General features: G+C 41.1%; 1 protein-coding gene across 1 annotated transcript in view; it reads right to left on the bottom strand.

Moving 5' to 3' along the window:
- Positions 1–22,865, bottom strand: part of LOC148851021 (exocyst complex component SEC3A) — a 128,877-nt gene that overhangs the window by 61,028 nt on the left and 44,984 nt on the right. The window contains exons 6-7 of the mRNA XM_088942820.1: positions 18,873–19,018; positions 18,669–18,786 (exon numbers count right to left, since the gene is read on the bottom strand). Of these exons, the coding sequence (XP_088798946.1) occupies positions 18,669–18,786; positions 18,873–19,018 (264 nt within the window). The remainder of the gene's footprint in view (positions 1–18,668; positions 18,787–18,872; positions 19,019–22,865) is intronic.

Raw genomic sequence — 22,865 nt, 5'->3', positions numbered from 1 at the left:
ACCAAAGGGTTGGTTCAATAGGTTCCATCTAACTATACAACAGATCAGTTTTATACACTATTTGTGAAGGTGGGGAGGTAAAATTGCAGCCTTGATAGTGTATGTTGATGACATAGCAGTCACTAGAGATTGGACAAGTGAAATTCAAAAGCTAAAGAAGTTCTTAGCCACTCATTTTGATCATCTAGATCCCTTGAGGTATTTCCTTGAAATTAAAGTTGTCGGCTCACAAAAAGGGATATTCGTTTCTCAAAGGAAATACATCCTAGATCTACTACAGGACACAAGTAAGATGGAAGTAAAGCCAGTTGATTCTCCAATTGGTCCAAATCACATGCTGGGCGACAGGTCACTAACTGACTATCATGGAGAGACCATAAAAGATGTGAAGCAATTTCAGAGACTTGTGGAAAGACTTCTATATCTATCTATAACCCAGACCCAACATTGTGCATGTTGTGGGTGTCCTTCATTTCATGCATGCCCTTAAGGCTACCCACATAGAGGCTGCAAAGAGAATTCTTAGGTATCTTAAGAAGTTTCCAGGGGTTGGTTTGTTATTCTAGAAGCATGGGCATTTAAAGGTGGAAATGTATACAAATGTTGATTGGGAGGGTCAGTAGATGACAAGAAATCCACCAATTTGAATTGGTATTTTCTCCATCATGATTATTGTGAAGAATCATCCACAATAATTCGCCTGGGACAGTTTCTTTGTGAAAATGTATGTATATCCAAAAATGGACCACACCTAAAATCTGGTCAAGTTCTAATTGTTCATGTTGACTCTTTAGTAATAAGATCAGCTAAGCCCTATTTGGCCACTCCAGGAGCAACCGTTCATGGCCATTATGGAGAAATCCTTTACGAGGGAGATACATTAGTTACATTTATATATGAAAAATCGAGATCTGGTGATATAACGCAGGGTCTTCCAAAAGTAGAACAAGTGTTAGAAGTGCGTTCAATTGATTCAATATCAATGAACTAGATATTTATTTTATTTATATTCTATTTCTATTTTTTTTTAGACTACAGTTAAGTTACGGTTACGTTTAGACCATGGTTCTATTTAGATTATGTTTTTATAGGAATTAAAAAATTCCTTTCCAATTTCAGATTTCTCAACAACAATTCCTGACCCCATAGATCTATTACAAATTTATGAATCATACCATGGATTTTTATATTTCGATTGTATGGTGTATACACGCTATGCGCACAAAATAGATGGTTATTCTATTTTCATCATAGAATGATTATTCGATTCTTTTTCCTTTTTGGATCATAATCCAATCAAAACTTCTCGAGCTATCATAATCTGTAGAAAAAATTCCTTGATTCTTCAACTTCGATGAAATAGTAATAGTTCCGTTCATTGGTATACTACTACATTTGATTTGGATTTGGATTGGATGAAATCCAATCGGATTCAAACATTTCCTATCGATCCCTGTCAAAAAGGAACAATTTGAGTGGAAGGTCCACATCTTTTTTTTTAAATGAGTCTATTTTTATGTTATTTCGTACTGTACAATTCCTTTGTTTGTGGGATCATTTTCCCACGAGAGGTAATGAGAAGAATTATAGAATGGATTACTAACTATGCCTAGATCGCGGATAAATGGAAATTTTATTGATAAGACCTCTTCAATTGTAGCCAATATCTTATTACGAATAATTCCGACAACTTCAGGAGAAAAAGAGGCATTTACCTATTATAGAGATGGTGTGATTTGATTCTTTTTTTTTATTTACATTTATTTATATTTATGGCTCTTAGTTTTACGAGAAAGACACATGATTCGTGATAGGAAGAAAAAAGATTATTGAAATAAACCTACGCTTGTTGAAGGTGAAGTTTGGAAATAGAACAATTCCTTCTGTCGTGTATCCACGATTGATGCAACCTCCGATGCTTCAATTGTCGATTCTAGTAATGAGCGAAAGGTTACACCTATAGGTTCTGTATTACAGGTCAATCCTGCTCCACCAGGACCAATAGGCGGCATAGGGGAAGAAGCACTACACCTAGGAATCAACAACACAAAAACTTTGTTATAGTTATAAAACACTCCCTTCCTTCCTTATCGGGATCGGGACTAACAAGAATGGTTGGGATAACAAACATCCATCTCGTTTGTATTTTGGGTACCCGTATAACCATCGAAGACTGTTGAAGTGACTAATTCCTGGAAATAGAATAGGGGGCATTGAGGACAAAGAAATTGTTGGAGTTACCATTTCTATCTAGCGCCAACACGCTTGGTGTTAAGAAAAGATCTCTTGCAGTAAGGCTGGCTAGAGATTTCTTGTAAAAACACTAGCCCCTGTCAGTTCATAATAAGAATATTTCAATCTTTTTTGATTCTATCAATTGTTATCATTATGCACAGAAGGGAGGCGCCGCACGTGAGATTTATATTGCACCTTTGTGGGAGGAAACCTAGTCACTTGGAGAAGTAAGAAATGAAGTATGGTGGCTAGGTCCAGAGCAAAAGCATAGTATGATGTGGATGCGTATTGGGAGCAGCAGCAGCAATGATCCGGTGTTCTCATCTTATCCAATTCGGCAGCAACAGTCTTATCAATTCAGCAGATTAGATTAGACTATCTTGTTATTCTTATCTTATTAAGTTAGTAGATTAGATTATCTTATCTTTGTTAGAATGCTCGAGAAAGGGGTATTTTGGTCATTCAGGTGTATCTTATTGAAAGTGAAATGTCTATTGTATTTGAGTTTAAGTTGTGTCCCATCTTCTATGAGGGACAAAATTGTCTTTCTTGTAACTCAAGTTTTTCATGAATAAAAGTCAAGTGGGTTGGCTGGGAGAGGGACTTTTGAACATCCTCTCTTCTAGTCTGGCCAAACACTCTTCTCCTCTCCTTCTTCTTCTTCTCTACTTTGACCTAGAAACAACTAGGGTTTATTCACATGGTATCAGAGCATTAAGGTTTGGTGTTCGTTTTCTTGCTGTTGTCTTCTTCCTGGGTTCGCCGCCAACTTCACAGTAGGTTTCATCATCCTACAGCAGATCTGATTGAAGACTCGATAAAGGGCTGAAAAAGAGTTGTCGTTTTGAGGGTCAGGAGGTGAGAATGCCTCTGACCGGTGCTGTGGTGGTCGCTGAAGTGGTATACTAGACCCTCTATTCAGTGTACGAAGAGGACTGGTCGTATACAGGCATGGACACTGCTGTCGTGTGTTCAGAAATAGACTGTGAATGCTGATTTTTTTTGTGTTTTTCGAAAGTTAGTTGTTGTGGTGCTGGGTGAAACTGATACACATATCAGTCATGACTTTTTTTTCGTTTTCTTGCTCACATGTGTGCTGAAAGAAGAGTGGTAGACTGCTGATGTCCACGACAGCAGTGGTGTGGTGTTGATTGTGTTGTGGTGGCTGACATATCTATGTTTTTAAATGCTTAAAAGTGAACCCCTAGACCTTGTGTGTAATCAGTTCTGCAGTATGCAGAACAAGTGTTCGATGAAATGACTGAATAATTTCAGTAGTGGTGTGTTAATGGTAAATGGTCCTATAGTGTGCAGTCCAAGTGTTTGATGTGTTGACTGAATGATTTCAGCTTTAGAGTGTAGTGTGTAATGTGCAGTTGAATAAAGTGGGTTGGTGGTATTGTAAGTGAGATAAGTCTTGTGACAAGTGTGAGATTGTGGTGTATATTCAAAGGAGACATAATTGAGATGGCTTCAACTATAGTTGGGAATGACAACAAAACAGGCATCATTCTCTCTTTAGATTATCTAAGTGTTCAAATGGCATCCATCAAGTTGAATGGTGAGAACAATGTACCATGGGCAAAGTCTGTGGAGGTGTTCTTGAAGGCCAAGAGGAAAGTAAAACATGTGAGGGAGGAGAAACCTTCCTCTGATTCTCCTGGGTTCAATGATTGGGAACAAGATGCACAGATAATGACATGGCTTTGGAACAGCATGGAACCAAAGATTAGTGTGAACTTCATGTTCCTAGATACAGCCAAAGAGATCTGGGATCATGCTAAAAAATTGTACTCTGGACAAAACAACACAACTAGGGTATATCAGTTATACCAAGAGTACTTCAATTTGAAACAAGGAAGTCAAAGCTTAGAAGAGTATTATGCAAATTTGAGAAACACCCGCAATGAGCTAAATGTGTATCACCCTCTAACATCAGATGTCCAGATCCAACAACAGCAACGTGAACAGCTTGATGTGACTAGGTTTCTTGTGGGCTTGAAGGCTGAGTATGAGCCTGTCAGAGCACAGATATTGGGGGGATCAGCTCTCCCCTCACTTGAAGAAGTTTTTGCCCGTCTTAAGAGGACATCCATTGAGCCAGTGGAACATTCTTCCTTCTCTGATAGATCCGGTTTGGTAGTGACTAAAGGGAGTAGTCGTGGAAGTAGAAGTGGTGGTGGCAGCAATGGTCCTCCAAGCAACTGTGGTGGACACATGTTTAACCGGGCCAATGGCCGGATTGGAGGTCGTGAGTCAAGGGGAGGCCGTGGAAAAGAAAGGGGTAATGCTCAGAGAAAATGTACACATTGTGGCTTAGAGGGGCACACAGTTAATTTCTGCTATGATTTGCGTGACCCACCCAACACTTGGGCTAACCATGTTACATCTAAGAGTAGTAGCACAATTACTGAAAGCCAGCAAATTGCACCAACCCCCTCCACACCCACTTGTGCTTCCGGGCGAGAAATGGTGAGTGTACCACGAGCAATATATGAGCAGTTCCTTCAAACATCTCAACAGAACACAACTACACTTGCCCATTCAGGTATGACTTGTTTTGCTTCCAAAGCCTCACCCTGGATCATTGATTCTGGCACCTCGGACCATATGTCTGAGACTCCTGATGTATTTTCTTCCCTTTCTCACATCTCTACATCTCAGACAGTTACACTTGCTAATGGTTCTACATCTCCTATCTGTGGTGTTGGTGATGTTGATCTCTACTCATTGTCTTTAGCGTCTGTTACATATGTTCCCAAGTTCCCCTTTAACCTTATATCTGTTAGTAGATTAACCAAGTCCCTTAATTGTTCTGTAACCTTCTATCATTCTTCTTGTGTATTTCAGGATCTCAAGACGGGGACAAAGATTGGTGGAGGGCATGAAGCTGGTGGTTTGTATTACCTTGATGGTGGTGGCCCTAGTTGAAAACAGCCTAGAAGTAGGGACTATGTTTGAAACAAAGGAAACTAGAAAGAGAAGATTAGAGAAGAAGAGAGAGTTGCGGCAAGAAGAGTTAGAGGATGAGAGATTCGAACATAACCTCCCTCTAACTCTCTAATACACTTTTATTAAGTTAACCTTTTAGTAATTACAAGAAAGGTCCTTAGTTGGACAAGAAATTACAAAAGATGAACATAAAAGAGTATGGGCCCAGAATAAGGCCCATTACAGAGAAAAACATAAAGATAACATACAGTAACAGCCTATGGGCCATTCGGCCCATCTTCTCTACACTCCCCCTCAAGCTGAGCATAGATGTCAATCATGCCCAGCTTGCCAGTGTCATGATGAAGTCTTGCCTTGGAGATGCCTTTGGTGAGAAAGTCTGCCAATTGGCCTTCAGAGGTAACGAATGGAAGGCACACTTCTCCGAAGGAGACTCTTTCGCGAATAAAATGTCTATCAACTTCAATATGTTTCGTTCTATCATGTTGTACCGGGTTGTGAGCAATGTTGATGGCAGTCGGATTATCACAGTACAACATCATGGGTCTGTCATGATCAATCCCAAGTTCTTCCATTAAGGACCTTAGCCACAACAATTCCAAGACCCCATGTGCCATGGCCCTATACTCTGCTTCTGCAGAAGATCTGGCCACAACAGATTGTTTCTTACTCCTCCAAGAGACAACATCACCAGCCAACAGACTGCAATATCCTAAAGTAAATCTTCTGTCATCCATATTTCCAGCCCAATCAACATCAGTATAGGCTTCAAGTTTCAAGTGGTCATGCTTGGTAAATAGGATTCCTTTCCCTGGAGAGCCTTTCAGATAGCACAAAATCCATTATGTTGCTGCCATATGAGTATCTCTAGGAGCATGCATGAATTGGCTAATGCAACTGACAGCATATGCAATATCTGGTCTACTCATGCACAGGTACAGGAGCTTCCCAAGAAGTCTCTAAAAAACCCCTTTGTCTTCCAACAGAGTTCCATCTGTAGCTGAAAGTTTGTGACTCATATCAATGGAAGTTGCAGTTGGTCTTGCACCCAGTTTTCCAGTTTCAAACAATAAATCAATAACATATTTCCTTTGGGAAATAAGGATCCCATCCTTGGATCTGGCAACTTCTATGCCAAGGAAGTATCTCAACTCCCCCAGATCCTTAATCTCAAATTCTATACGGAGGAAAGACTTAAGAGCCAGAATGCTTGAGGCATCATCACTAGTCACTATAATGTCATCAACATACACAATGAGATACACTGCCAAAGATCTACTTTTCTTCACAAACAGAGTATGATCCGACTGTGTCTGAACATAGCCGAATTTAACAAGTGCAGCTCTAAATCTCTCAAACCAGGCTCTAGGAGATTGTTTGAGACCATAAAGAGATTTCTTCAATCTGCATACCTTTCCTTGCATATCTTTCCCATACATCCCTGGGGGAAGGCACATGTAGACTTCCTCATGTAAGTCACCATTCAGAAATGCATTCTTTACATCCAACTGATAGAGAGGCCAATCAAAGTGAGCTGCTAGAGATAAAAGAACCCTCACAGATGTCATCTTGGCAACAGGGGCAAATCCACCACCTCCCAAGTACCATTTGCATGTAGAGCATCCATTTCGGTTTCCATGGCATCTCTCCATTCTGGAATCCCAAGAGCTTCTGAGACAGACCTAGGAATGGGGTTAGAAGCAACAGAAGAGAGATAGGCAAAGTATGAAGAAGAAAACAGGTCATAAGAAAGCTGTTTGGAAATGCAGTGTGCAGTACACTTCCGCTTCCCTTTCCTAACAGCAATGAGGACATCAAGGTCTGGAAAAGATGATTCCAAAGGAGTTCAAGCAGTACCTGTTATCTCATCTGTGATTGGGAATGTATGAGCTTCATCTGTTGTAAGGGAAACCACTTCCTCATTCCTGGATCTCTGCCTTTGATACACTTTGGGATTATAGATAGGGCAAAAGGGTAAAGAAATAGGGTCCCCTGGACAAGAGGTATGAAGTGACTGATCCTCCCTTGACTCATTTGGTGAAGATACAGGTTTGTCAAGAGACTCAACTGGGACAGGAAGAGGAAAAGCAAAAACTTGTGACAGACTCTCCCCCTGTGGACAAAATCCCATCCTGAGAGGAACTATAAAAAGGAGAAAGTTCATTAAAGGTAACATCCATAGAGACATGTCGGGTGCCAATCTTTGGATCAAAACAGCAATATCCCTTTTGTGTGGGGGAGTAACCAAGGAAGATACATTTGTGGGTTTTCGGTTCAAACGTTTGTCTTTGCACACTTGGATTGTGAACATAGCAAGTACAGCCAAACACACGAAGAGGAATTGGGAAGAGATCCTTGTCTGGATGAAGAAGAGTAAAGGGGGATTTAAACCCTAGAACCCTGGAAGGCATTCGGTTTATGAGATAGGTAGCAGTAAGTACAGCATCACCTCAAAATCTTGTGGGAACATGTGAGGCAAACAAAAGGCTCCTTGCAACTTCAACAATATGTCTATTTTTTCTCTCAGTAACACCATTTTGTTCAGGGGTTCTAACACAGGAGCTTTGATGAATAACCCCCATGTCTAAAAGATACAAGGATAAACTCTTCTCAAAGTACTCTTTTGCATTGTCGGATCTGAAAACCTTAATTCTAGTACCAAATTGAGTTAGAACAAACTCATGAAAATGCCTCAGAAGTCTTGGGACTTCATCCCAGGATTTCATTAAGTATATCCAGGTGAATCTAGAAAAGTCTTCAATTAACAAGATAAAATATCTGTAACTCCCCATAGAGGATAAATGGTATGGCCCCCACACATCAGAGTGCACAATATGAAAAAGAAAAGAGGATCTTTTATTGCTCACAGGGTAATTTTTTCTACAATGCTTTGACAACTAACAGGACTCACAATTGAGACTGGACGCACTAACTTCCTTAAACAGTTTTGGAAACAAATGGCTTAAAGCAGAAAAAGGTAAATGACCCAACCGACAATGAATCAACATAATTTGACTAATAGACTCTAAAAAGGTAGAACCAAAAGCAACATTCTTGGGATGATCACAACATTGGCCAGGGGTGTCGAGCAAGTATATTCCATTCGCTTCATGGCCACTCCCAATCACCTTCTGAGACTTCAGGTCCTGAAACACACAGTGAGAATGGAAAAAGGTTACACAACAATTCAATGATTTGGTCAGGCTACTTACAGATAACAAATTGGTATTTAATTTAGGCACATGAAGAGTGGAAGGTAAGAGTAAGGAGTCTGTAGCCTTGACAGTTCCCTTGCCGGAAATAGGGGCAAGAGAACCATCAGCTAGGTGATTTTGTCACGGCCAGGAAGTAAGTCATATGAAACAAATAAAGTGGAAAGGTTGGTCATGTGATCAGAAGCACATGAGTCTATGATCCAAGGGGTTTTGTGTTTACCTGAGGTGGATGCATGGTTAGCGGAAGCCCTTATACTTGAGTGAGCAAAGGCAATGGTGGCTGAACTTCCAAAAGGGATGGATGATGAAGATGCACCTTCAAGCTGACTGATCATCTTTCCAAACTTCTCATATTTAGCTTTCATGGCTGCCAACTGTGCACTGGTAGATTCAACCTCTGTATCTGTGCCTGTGGCTGAATGTGCACTTCTTGTCTTTCTACTATCATTCTTCTTCTGGAATCTGATAGGTACAAGATTGGGATGCAACTTCCAGCACTTGTCCTTTGAATGTTTCGGCTTCTTACAATATTCACACACCACTTCTTTCCTTCCTGAGCCACTGTGAGCTTCTGTAACCCCTTTGGGTTTAATTCCCATATTTGCAAAATGATCATTAATACCAACTCCTTGAACCTACACTTGCCTTCTACTTTCTTCACTGCTGACCAGAGTATAGGCTTGTGACAATGAAACATCTTCCTTGGACAAGATGTTTTGCTTTGTAATATCATATTCAGAATTCAGCCCTGTCAAAAACTCAAACACCTTATTCCATTCAACCAAATTCATGTATGTTTCAGCATCTTTAGGGGTATCCCAAGTCACAGCCTCTATCAAATCAATCTCTTGCCATATAGATTTTAAGATTGAGAAGTATGCTGCAAGTGACTTCTCCCCGTCTTAGATTTTTCACATCACTTCTCAGTTTGTAAGCTCTAGCAACATTCAACTTATGGGAATAAGTCCCTGCAACACTATCCCAGATCTCTTTAGCCGAATTCATCCACAGATAATGTTGACTGATCTGTGGTTGCATTGAATTCACAAGTCACCCAATTACAGTGTAGTTCTCCTGTACCCATCTCTCATAAGATGGATCATCCTCTGGAGGAGCCTTCTTGCTCCCAGAAATAAAACCCCATTTTCCTTTGCTACAAATATGGATTTTCACTGATTGTGACCAAGCTAAGTAATTGGTCCCATCAAGCTTGACTGTAGTTACAGCTAGCATAGAATCGGTTGGGATTCCCAACATCTGCCCATATTCAGTAGTGTTCTTGTTTTCAAAGTTTGAGAAATCCATCATGCAAAGTTCGGTGATAGTTCTTTTCTTTTTCTGTTTCAGCCTCCAAAAGACACCCAACAACCTCCAAACACAAGATATTTCTGATTCTAACAGCCGATGTCTCAAGAGGAAGACAAAAGAAATACAATCCTTGAGAGACCTTCTGTCGAACACTCAGTGTGCAATACTTAACAGCCCACTGTTTACTGTTTTAGCCTTCAAAGTATAGGGCACTGTTTACTGTTTCAGCCTTCAAGAAGGGGCTGGAATGTAGATGAGACTAGTACCTCTTAGTTTTAACAGTCTCAGCAACTTCCCAACCCAATAATCAGCCGAATAGGACCTCCAAAAACAACCCAGAAATTTCTGGGTAGAAGCAGTCCAGCAACAGTGGCCGAATGATGTAGTCTCAGCAGCAGTGATTCCAGGGGTATTTCGGCTAATTGACAGTCCAGAAAAGAGATAAAAAACAACCCATAAATCTCTGGATTAAGTCAGACCAAAGGATAGCCGAATAGTAGCACTATTTCCAAGGAAACTTCGGCCCTTTTAACAGTCCAAAAACAGTGAAAAATTAACCCAGAAACAATTGAGCTAAGACTTACAATAAGAAAGTCTCTGGTTTGTACAATAAACCAAGCCGAACACTTGTCCTCTAGGATGACTTCGAAAAACCTTTTCTCTGATTTTAAATCAGGCAAAGCAACTTGTTCTCTAATTCTTCCTGATCACCGAACCCTTCTCCAAGTGTGTAGAAGCTTGGGAACCCTCCAATAACCTCCAAGAATCAGGCAGATGACTGTAAACTCTCAGCCCTAGAACCTCCTCATGTAGTTGGCTGGACTAGAGCCACATGAGGGACACGCCAAGCAGTGGCCTGCTCTGATACCAAGTTGAAAACAGTCCTAGAAGTAGGGACTGTGTTTGAAACAAAGGAAACTAGCAAGAGAAGATTAGAGAAGAAGAGAGAGTTGCGGCAAGATGAGTTAGAGGATGAGAGATTCGAACATAACCTCCCTCTAACTCTCTAATACACCTTTATTAAGTTAATATTTTAGTAATTACAAGAGAGGTCCTTAGTTGGACAAGAAATTACAAAAGAGGAACATAAAAGAGTATGGGCCCAGAATAAGGCCCATTACAGAGAAGAACATAAAGATAACATACAGTAACAGCCTATAGGCCATTCGGCCCATCTTCTCTACAGCCCTCCAGTGGCTTTTCAGTCGTCTCTTACTTCTCTCCAATGGCACAGCAGGCTTGGTCATCCCTCTCTCAAGGTTTTGAAGCTACTAGTTCCTTCCTTGAGTCATCTTTCATCATTAGATTGTGTCATATCAGTTGGGAAAACATCATCGAGTCTCATTTAGTCCAAGAACTGATAGTCGTGTCTCAAGACCTTTTGCTTTAGTTCATTCTGATGTATGGGGTCCAGTTAGAGTGGTGCCATACAATGGGTTTAAGTATTTTGTAATCTTTGTTGATGACTTTTCAAGGATGACATGGATCTATCTTATGAAAGACCGTAGTGAATTTTTCTCTATTTTTCGAAAATTTCATGCTGAAATACGCATTCAATTTGGTGTTCATATGAAAATACTTCGCTCCGATAATGCCAAAGAATACATCTCCTCATCATTTCAGCAATACCTAGAACATCATGGAATAATTCATCAAACTTCTTGTGCCTACACCCCGCAACAAAACGGTGTAGCTTAACGGAAAAATAGACATCTTCTTGAAACTACTCGGTCCTTGATGATCAATATGCATGTCCCAAAGCACTTCTGGAGTGATGTTGTCCTTACATCCTGTTTTTTAATAAATCGGATGCCCATGTCAATCCTTGGAAGTCAATCCCCTTTCTCCGTGTTGTTCCCCACTTTGGCTCCCTTTTCTCTCACCCCAAGAGTCTTGGCTGTGTTTGTTTCGTTCAGCACTTGGGGCCTGGAGTAGACAAGCTAGATGCTCGGGCTACAAAGTGTATTTTTCTTCGCTACTCAAGGACTCAGAAAGGGTACAAATGTTGTAACCCTAAGTTTCATAAATCGTTTGTGTAACTTGATGTCACCTTCATTGAGTCAGTTCCTTTTTTCTCCAATGTCGGGGTCTCTTCTTCTCCCTCTATGGTTCCTCTTCCTGTTCCGGTTGTGGACCCCCTTCTCGTAGCTCCCACTACAGATGCACATCATATGCCAGTTACTACAAAGAGGCCGCCAATTACTCAAGTGTATACTCGCAGAAGTGCTTCGGCTCCTTCTCCACTTCAGCACCCGCTGACAGATCCTGCTACTGCTCCTTCACCCTCAAATCTTCATCTCCCTATTGCTTTGCGGAAAGGTAAACGTACTAGTACTTCTCATCCCATTTCAGACTATGTTTCCACTACTCACCTTTTTGCTTCTCATTGCAAGTTTATATCATTACTCTCATCGGTTCCCATTCCCAAGACTGTACAGGAAGCCCTTGCCTCTCCAGGGTGGCGGCAAGCCATGGAAGAAGAACTCTCTGCTCTACAACATAATCATACGTGGGAACTCACCACCCTTCCTCCTGGTAAGCACACTGTTGGGTGTAAATGGGTCTATACAGTGAAACATCTTCCTGATCGCAGTGTAGAACGATTGAAGGCACAGTTAGTGGCCAAGGGCTATTCTCAGTTATATGGTGTGGACTATATGGAGACATTCTCTCCTATGGCTAAAATTGGTTCAGTTCGGGTGTTGATCTCATTGGCTACTATGTATGATTGGCCTCTCCTACAACTTGACATCAAAAATGCCTTCCTACATGGTGATCTTGTTGAGGAGGTGTATATGGAGCAACCACCAGGGTTTGTTGCTCAGGGGGAGGCTGGTAAGGTGTGCAGGCTCAAAAAGGCAATCTATGGACTGAAACAATCTCCTCGTGCATGGTTCGGCAAGTTCAGTGAAGTGGTGAATGCCTTTGGGATGAAACAGTGTCAGGTTGATCATTCCGTGTTTAGCTATAACTCAAAAGATGGAAAAATCTTGCTAGTCGTGTATGCGGATGATATTGTCATAACTGGAAGTGACAGCAATGGAATTAACAGGCTAAAAAAATTCTTACAGGACCACTTCAATACGAAAGATTTGGGGAAGCTAAAGTATTTCTTAGGAATAGAAGTTGTGAGGTCAAAACAGGGGATCAACCTATGTCAGAGGAAATATGTTCTTGATCTACTTGAAGAAACAGGGTTGTTATGTGCTAAACCAGCAGAGACTCCTATGGAACTCAATGCCAAGTTAAGTGTGGATGCAGGTGAAGAGTTTGATGATCCTGGAAGATGCAGAAGGTTGGTGGGAAAGTTGAACTACCTGACCAGATATATCATTTGTTGTGAGTGTGGTGAGTCAATTTATGCAACATCCCCAGGTTCCTCACTGGGAAGCTGTTCTGAGAATTGTTAGGTACCTAAAGGGTGCTCCAGATCGTGGTTTGTTATACCAAAAAGGATGACCTCTTGAGATTGTAGGGTACACAGATGCTGATTGGGTTGGCTCTATATTAGATAGGAGGTCAACCACAGGGTATTGTACCTTCCTGGGTGGCAATCTTGTAACTTGGAAGAGCAAGAAGCAAACAGTGGTGGCAAGTAGTGCGGAAGCAAACATGGCCCATACCACACGTGAACTAATATGGCTGAAGAACCTACTATAGGAGATGGGTTTCTCAATTGACAAACCCATGAAACTATATTGTGATAACCAAGCTGCTGTTCACATCTCATCCAATCCTGTCTTCCATGAAAGAACTAAACATATTGAGGTGGATTGTCACTTTGTGAGAGAAAGTGATAAGTGGGGTAATAACTACATCTCATGTGAGCTCAGGAAATCAGTGGGCAAATATCTTCACAAAAGGATTGTCTCGGGGAAGAATAGGTTACATTTGTAACAAGCCAGGACCATATGATATATACTCTCCAGCTTGAAGGGGATTGTTAGAATGCTAGAGCCAGGGGTATTTTGGTCATTCTAGTGTATATTATTGAAAGTGAAATGTCTATTGTATCTGAGTTTAAGTTATGTGTCCCATCTCTATGAGGGACAAAATTGTCTTTCTTGTAACTCAAGTTTTTCATGAATAAAAGTCAAGTGGGTCGGCTAGGAGAGGGACTTTTGAACATCCTCTCTTCTAGTTTGGCCGAACACTCTTCTCCTCTCCTTCTTCTTCTTCTTCTCTACTTTGACCTAGAAACAACTAGGGTTTATTCACAATCTTATTAGATTAGGATTAAGAGAGATTATCTTATCTTATTAGATTAGGATTAAGAGAGACTTATCTTATCTTATCAGTCTTATCTTATCAAGATAGAGTTGGAGGTCTCCCTATTCAGCAAGGAGTCTCCCTAGGTGCAGGACTCTTGTAATCTCCTATTAAAGGAGCCACTATTATTGAATAAAAGTATCCAAAATTTCAGTCAAAGAGAAGAGTTAAGGAGAGTTAGGGTGATCTCTTGGACAAATCACCCCTTAGGTCGCCACGATAGGGTCAACACGCAAAGGGAAGGGCAAGGGGAAACTAGAGGTTCTCCCCGTGGACCGACCAGTGACGAGATCCTACGCCCGGGCCCATAACAACTTGGTATCAGAGTAAGGCATCATGGGTGATTTGGAGCAGTTGTCGTCCAGGGTCCACGAACTCAAGCACTAGCTCATGGAGACCAACTCAGAAGTACGTGAGGTCAAGGACGAAGTCAGGGAGCTGCGGCGTCTGATGGAGTTATTCCTTTCTAGCAAAGAGAGGAACAAAGAAGGGGTGACAGCCACTAGCGGCCACCGACCAGATCTGCCGAAGTCTTCCGGCGCACAACAGTTCGGCAACCAGGGGGCCGCAATCATCCCCAAGTACAACAGGTTAGAATTCCCGTCGTACAACAGCAACGGAGATCCCTTGGGCTGACTGTACCGGTGCGAGCAGTTTTTTCGAAATCAACGAACAGACGACCGGGATAAGGTAAGCCTAGCCGCCTTTCACTTAACAGAGGAAGCACAACTCTGGTTCTATCGATTAGAACAGGAAGAACCGGGGCTCAATTGGACCCAGTTCAAGTCCTACTGCCTTCTTAGATTTGGGCCCCCACTGACAAGCAACCCCTTAGGCGAGCTGATTAACCTTAAACAAATCGGCACTGTGGCAGAATACCAGCGCCAGTTCCGGACCCTCCTCACGAGGGCATCTTCAGTGCGACTGGATCAGCAGGTAGACACGTTCATTGCTGGGTTAGCAGAACCCCTGCGAGTGGACGTGGAAATGCAGAATCCCCCCAACCTGGTTACAACCATGAATATAGCTCGTGCCTTTGAACGCAAACTACAACTTAGCCGTGGAACCTTCAGTATGGGGCGGCCTCCATCAGCATGGGCATCCCCGGAACCACTCGGAATGGCTCCGTATTCAGCAGCCAGCCAAGAACAGAAGCCACAAACGAGCAACAATTCCAAATCAGCATCCAGTGTGGGGAGCAGTGTCGTTGCACCCCCTATTAAGCACTTGTCCAGGGCTGAGATTGCGGAACGCAGGGCGAGGGGACAATGTTTTAATTGCGATGAACTCTACTCAGTAGGGCACAAGTGCAAGAGACTTTTCTGCCTCCTGGTGAAACAAGAGGAAGATGAGGATGAACCCTCTTCACTGGAAACCGATCCAGGAGGGCAAAGTCATTCCACCTATCCGGGATTCCTTTGACGGTATTTTCCGACACCCATCCTGAATTCGAGCTTGAGGACAAGCTCGTAATCCAAGAGGGGAGTAATGATGTGGATGCGTATTAGGAGCAGCAGCAACAATGATCCGGTGTTCTCATCCTATCCAATTCGGCAGCAACAGTCTTATCCATTCAGCATATTAGATTAGACTATCTTGTTATTCTTATCTTATTAAGTTAGTAGATTAGATTATCTTATCTTATTAGATTAGGATTAAGAGAGACTTATCTTATCTTATCAGTCTTATCTTATCAAGATAGAGTTGGAGGTCTCCCAATTCAGCAAGGAGTCTCCCTAGGAGCAGGACTCTTGTAATCTCCTATTTAAGGAGCCACTATTATTGAATAAAGGCATCTAAAATTTCAGTCAAAGATAAGAGTAAAGGAGAGTTAGGGTGATCTCTTGGACAAATCATCCCTTAGGTCCTACGCCCGGGCCCATAACATAGTACAAAGCTATGTTTCATGGAATTGTTGAAGTTTTGTGGATAAAGAACTTGTTGGGTGAACTAGGATTTATAGTTGATAGTTCCGTGTCATTGTATTATGACAATAAGGTTGCTATCAATATTGCAGCCAACCTTGTTCACCATGATAAAACAAAACATATTGAAGTTGACAACTATTAGGGAGAAGTTGCAACCAACCTTGTCTTCACAAAGGGCCTACATCACATGCAGCATAGTGACTTGTATGACAAGTTGGGCATGATTGACATCTTGGTCCCAACTTGAGGAGTGATAACAGTACCTGTACTTGGCTGTAAGGGATTTTTTGGTCATTATACTTTATTTTTATTATTAGTTGGGTTGCGCTATTATAAATAAGACAGCTGATGCTGCCAGCCTTACTTCTTGACTCCCAAACACTTGTTTCTCTGTTCCTCTCTTCTCTTCTCTCTTCTATCTTCTTTCTTCCCTCTCTTCCTTTGATTTCTACCAAGAAAACAGTGGTATTGACAATATTGATGTTTTGGCAAAGGAAATGAGCTGTCACATTGGCTCTTTTCCTCCCAAATACGTGGGGATGCCACTAGGCACAAAATGCATTTCTAAAAGAATTTGGCGATCCTGCAGTAGAGTGAATGGACAGAAAATCGGCATCTTGGAAGGAAAGATATTTATCAGAAGGGGACAATCTCACACTAATTGTAAGTGTTCTTGCTAGCTTGCAAGCTTATTTTATGTCTCTTTTTTTTTTTTGGAGAACAGGTATATTCACTAGAAAAAATAAAAGAAAAATGAGATCTCTGTACAACCAGAGGCTGTACAACAAGAAAAACAAAGATAAAATTAGGCCGCTATCCTTTTTTGTGTTTACAGTAAGATTTTCAAACTCAGAAAGGGAGCTATCATTTGATCTATCCAGTCATATTTGAGCTAATGACCAGGAGAACAGTTTGCCCACTAATTTCTGCCACACCTCCATTTGACAACTTTTGTTCTAAAATACCCTTAAATTTCTTTCATGCCATATAACCCAGAAGACTGCGCCTGGAACCATTTTCCAAATAACTTTTCCTTTCTTACTCAATCCCTTGATCTATCAACCTTTCACAAAGTCTTCTACTGATGCTAGGCAACATCCCTTGAAAGCAAAAATCTTGAAAACTCTCACCTAGATGTTGTTAAGTGAAATCGCAATGCAATAGCAAATGATTTACTGACTCTTCCACCCTATTACAAAAAAGCATTCTGCTGAATCAGTCACCATTCCTCTCTTTAATAGGTCGTCCTTAGTAAGGATCTTATTCAAGTAAGCGGACCATGCAAAAAACTACCTCTGAGGGAATATATTTCATCTCTCTTTTTTCTCCCATTCCAGCAATGTTAGCTTAGCACTTGGACAAATCTATGAGGGATTTCCTTAAGTCTAGTTGAAAGGATACTTCTAAAATTCATTTGGTGAATTAGAACCAGGTATGTGGACCTTTGGATTGTGGTGGCCTGGGCATTAGAAGAGTCAAGCATTTCAACCTATCACCACTGGGAAGGTGGCATTGGCTTTTTTGTTTGTTTTTTTTTTTTTTTTTGAATCTGATGGCTTGTAGAAGAATTCAATTATGGAGAAACATGGTGTGCAGAGGAATGCGTGGGATGCTGAGGTGCCTCATCTATCCTATGGCTGCAGAGTGTGAAAGATATTTGCAAGGTGTACCCCCATTTCATAGAGGTATCAAATATAAAGCAGGTACTGATAACAGGGTGAGTTTTTTGAAGGATCCCCGGTGCTCTAATGTTCCTCTTAAAGATCTGTTTCCTTCCGTGTTTTTGGCAGCTAGCAAAGATGCCATGGCGGCTGATTTTTATGGTTTTATTGGGGGTAACCTAGTCTGGGCTTCCGCTTTCAGAAGAAATTTCAATGACTGGGAGCTAGGCCAGATTTCTGAATTACTATATTTGGATCAGAATCAGGGGTATAATCCAGAGGAGCAGGATTGTTGAGTTTCGAAGTGGCAGAATTCTGGTACCTTCTGAGTAACTTTTTACACAGGCCTAATAAGTGATGAACCTTTTCCCTGACAGGCTGTTTGGTGCAACATGGTTCCCTCTAATATCAAGTTGTGTAAAAAAGGGCAGCCCAGTGCATGAGGCTCCTGCCAATGTGGGGTTTGGAGAGGGACAGATGTACGCAGATTGGTTCTAGGCATGGATTGGCTAGAGGGACAGATGTATGGGTAGTAATATTGGACAAATGCTTGACAAAAGAAAATCTGGCCAGGCATGGATTGGTTCTAGACAGCACCATCTGCCCCTTTTGTGAGCAGTGGCAAGAATCTTCTAGCCATCTTTTTCTGCATTGTGAATTCTCTAGCAGAATTTGGTATCAGTTCCAAAGATCTTTTCAGCTATCGTGGTGCTATCCTGAGTCTGTTTCTGATCCATTTTTGAAGTTGAAGGTTCAAGGCATGAGAAAAGAAAGCAGATTGGTTTGGTCTTTAGTTCCTTTAGCCATCATATGGGCAATCTAGCTACAAAGGAACACTAGGGTCATTGAATCTCAGAAAATTTCTGTTGAGGCTGTGATTAATTCTTCTTTTGAATTTATTAGAGCCTGACTCTCCATTCATGGAGTCTTTTATGGAGAGTAAGGACACTCTTTTTGAATGTAGACTTCTTTGGGATTAAGTAACTAGCCCCATGGCTAATGCACAGAATCTCTCTGTTCATGGTCAGCGGTATATATTTTGATATCAATACAAGTTACTTTACCTTTTGCAAAAAAACAATATTTTATATTAGGTTTACCTCATTTACTAAAAGCTCACTTTCCAAAATGGCATGCACATTTGCCGCTTCCAAAGCAAGTAGCTCTCTCTTCAACCTTTCAGAAAAAGCCTCTGCTTCCCCAATACCCATGACATACCTGCATATAATAGCAACAGAACTTCATAAGCCAGCTAAAGGAAGAGACAAGTAGAAGACTTGATCCTTTGATGATTTGATACTTACGTGCCAAGAAGGGCCTCCATATCCTCTTCTTCAGCTTGTGAGACAAGGTCTTTTTCAACAGTTACTTTCAAGTCATTCTCTGTCACAATGGTTGCAATAGGCCCATCTTGAGTATTTGCTTGAGTGGTGACAGTGGATGTATTTTCCTATACAAGATTAGCATGAATTAACAATTAAGAGAGGACTTCTTAGAAGAAAAAACAAGAAAAGAAATCCATTCAATGATAAAATTCTTATGATATACACAAATCTATACAAGTGTCAAAATGTAGCAGATTGATAGACAATAATTCTATATTTTAGTAGGTCAACATGAGATACCTAAGCATCGTATAAAGTAGTGAAATGGAAATTGGACACTGTATTCTCAAAGTGTAATATCTATAAAACCAACCCATGATTGAAATAGGAACTGAAAAGGAAATTTAAGGTTTGCATCATCTGGTCAAAGAATAGGTTGGGTAGGTCTGATATATGGGTCTGTTTATCTGATCTGCTATTGTATCTGGACTGGGTCAGGTGAATAGTTTGACTAGGAAATAGGCTTGTGTTTGCATGCCTAGCTCATATGTTTAATATAGGTTATATTATGTTAATTGCCTTTCCAATGAAAAAGAAAAGGTAAGGATACAGGTACAAGAATTAGCATTTTTATTTTGCTTTCTGTATGTTTTTTTGAGAGAGTAACTGAATTTCATTAAAATAAAAGGCAGTACATGAGAAAATGTACAAGCAAGGAAGCAACAAAAGAAGGCCAAATAAGGCTACATAGGTAGATATCTATCACTATACAAAGCATCCAAATGAAAACCAAACTTTACTAGATCATCATCATCTGCTACTCACTTTAGATCCCTTGGAATCCAATACAGATCTACATTCAGGGAGAGGTAAACTGTCTTAACTCCACAAGCAAAGGCTAAAGCCCCCAAAAAATAAAATTACAAAAGATCCCTGAACATAGATTCCCGAATCACCCCTTGCTTGGCTAACCCATCAGCAAAAGAGTTAGCAGATCTCTTCACCCAACTGTACTTTACTTCCATATCCTTAGCCAGACACTTGAAAATATTCTTTTCATTGCTGTAGCTCCACAACCCAGTCTTATCTTCTTTCAGCCACCCTACTACCACCTCCAAATCACCTTCAACTACAAGCCTCCTAATATTCAATTATTTTGCCCTTCGGACTCCATCCAGATGTAAATCAGTCCTCAAATATTAGGTGTAAATTTGAAGATTAGAAGAAAAAGGAAGAAGAGAAGAGCAGCAACACAAGAGAAGAAGATGGCAAAAAGAGAAGGAAGAAGAAGAAGAATCGAATTATCTTCCCTTTCTCCTCTAATCCTTTTTTTAGTAAGAATTAAAGTTAGAGTAATGACAAGTATACCCTTAAGTGGGCTGCCAACTAGGCAGTAACATAAAGAGATTAAACAAAAAGAAATAACAGGCCCATTAGCCAACAATAAAAGAAAAGATATTACAAGAGAAGATACTAGGACCCATTCGGCCCAGTCTCTTTATACTCCCCCTCAAGCTGAGCATAGATGTCAATCATGCCCAGCTTGCTTATATAGTGTGTCATTTTCCCTCTTGGAACTCCCTTGATCAAGATATCAGCCAATTGCTCATCTGATGTAATGAATAGCAAACAAACTTCTCCTGAGGAAACTCTTTCCCTTATAAAATGTCTATCAACCTCAATGTGCTTAGTTCTTCCATGTTGAACAAGATTATGTGTAATGTTGATAGCTGCTTTGTCGTCACAGTAGAGCATCATTGGCTTCTCGTAGTCAACCCCCAATTCTTCTAGAAGGGATCGTAGCCACAGTAATTCTGACACACCATGTGCCATTGCCTTGTATTCTGCTTCAGCTGAGGATCTAGCAACTACAGACTGTTTTTTACTCCTCCATGACACAATGTTCCCAGTGACCAGAGCACAATAACCTGAGGTAGATCTCCTATCATCAATACATCATGCCCAATCAGCATCGGTGAAAGCTTCCAGCTTCATGTGTCCATGTTTAGCAAACAGAATACCTTTCCCTAGAGTGCCTTTCAAGTAACACTGAACCCTTTCTATAGCAGCTAAATGAGTATCTCTGGGAGAATGCATAAATTGACTAATAACACTTACTGCATAGGAAATATCTGGCCGAGTCATGCAAAGATATAGCAGCTTATGATTAGGATCAATAGGAGTGGAGATTGGTTTAGCTCCAAGTTTACCAGTCTCAGCAAGGAGGTCAAGGACATATTTATGCTGAGAAATGAAGATACCATCCTTAGATCTAGCAACTTCAATGCCCAAAAAATATCAAAGATCTCCCAAATCCTTGATCTCAAATTCAGAGTTGAGAAACCTTTTTAGTTTACTGACCTCTTGAGTGTCACTACCCGTGACCACAATATCATCAACATAAACTATCAAGAAAGTCACCAGAGAGCCATTTCTCTTCAAGAACAGGGTATGACCAGATTGAGTTTGTGTGTAGCCAAAGGAGACAAGAGCAGCCCTAAACCTCTCAAACCAAGCCCGAGGAGACTGTTTGAGACCATAAATAGTTTTCTGCAGTTTACACACATTGCCTTGCATTTCCTTCCCATACACCCCTGGAGGCAAAGACATATAGACCTCTTCATGTAGGTCTCCATTCAAGAAGGCATTTTTAACATCAAACCAGTGTAGGGGCTAGTCAAAAGTAGCGACTAGAGATAACAAAACCCTGACTAAGGTCATCTTAGCGACAGGCGCAAATGTCTCAAGATAGTCAATGCCCTACATTTGAGTGCAGCCCTTAGCAACCAGCCTAGCACCTCTCAATAGAGCCATCAGAGTGATATTTAAGGGTAAACACCCATTTACAACCCACTGGTTCCTTCCCTTCAAAAAAGTCAACAATATCCCAGGTATGGTTCTTATGCAAAGCATCCAGTTCAGCCAATTAGAATGTTAGAGTGATGTTCGGCTAATAAGAGTTCTTATTAGCCGATTCTTATGTTTAACCTATCTTGTAACTGGGCCTGTGTTAATGGGCCTAATCCTGTTTAATGATTTAAGTCATCTGGGTGTCCCATCACTAATCAGGGGCATCCTAGTAAATTCTTGTACCTTGTACTATATTCATCTATAAATAAAGGACTGGTCGACTAGCTAGTACAATTCGACATTCTCTTCAGTTCTGTGGTTCTCCTCTTCTTTGCTACTTCGAGTATAGCTCTTCAGATTACATGGTATCAGAGCATTAGTTCCTTCCTAGTTTCAGCAGGCGCACTCTCTTCTCTTGCTGTCTTTTCATCTTCTCTCTTCCTTTTCTAGGTTGCTGCAGTTAAGACCTAGGAGTGTAAGAGAGTAAAGCAAGTTCGAACCTAGGGTTTCTCTTGGTTGTAGGACTCAAGGGAAATAAGACCCAGAAGTAAATGTCCTACTAGATTATCTCCAGCAACTAGTAGCTATTGGGCTACTAAGAGAGGTCTGTATAGGACAGACCTAGTTGAGGACTGATTTCAGTAGTCCTAGCACTAGCCGAAAAGGGGAGAGCTTCCTCTACAGTTGCAGCTTTGTGTTCCAACAAGACTTGCGCAGATCAAGTGGTAAAAACTTAGCCTTCTCTACAGTTGCAGCTTCGTGCCCTAGCAAGACTTGCGCAGAACTGTGGTAACATCAGTTACAGTTTTTTCTTCAGTCCTAAATAGCACTGCACAATACCCGAACTGTGAACACTTCTACCAGCACTGTGAACACTGTGACCACTTCGGCCAGTCCTAAACAGAACCACCTATAGCACAGTGAACAACTCTTGGACAGAAGTCAGGATGTCCTCACTATCCGGTGAAGTTTCCTCTAGAGATAACAGACCTGTTACAAGGTCCTCAAACCTGGAAAACCCAAATCTGCACAGCTTGCAGATTACAAGTGTGCTGCTAGATGAGTATAACTTCAAAGAGTGGTCTATCTCAGTAATGTTGTTCATTACCTCTCGTGAGCTCA

Source organism: Nelumbo lutea, chromosome 5 (genome assembly GCF_056320005.1).
Source record: "Nelumbo lutea isolate HS-2025 chromosome 5, American lotus-T2T, whole genome shotgun sequence".
In the NCBI taxonomy this organism is placed as follows: Eukaryota; Viridiplantae; Streptophyta; class Magnoliopsida; order Proteales; family Nelumbonaceae; genus Nelumbo; species Nelumbo lutea.
Note: the sequence above shows the minus strand (reverse complement) of the source record. Positions and strands in the feature narration are given on the sequence as shown.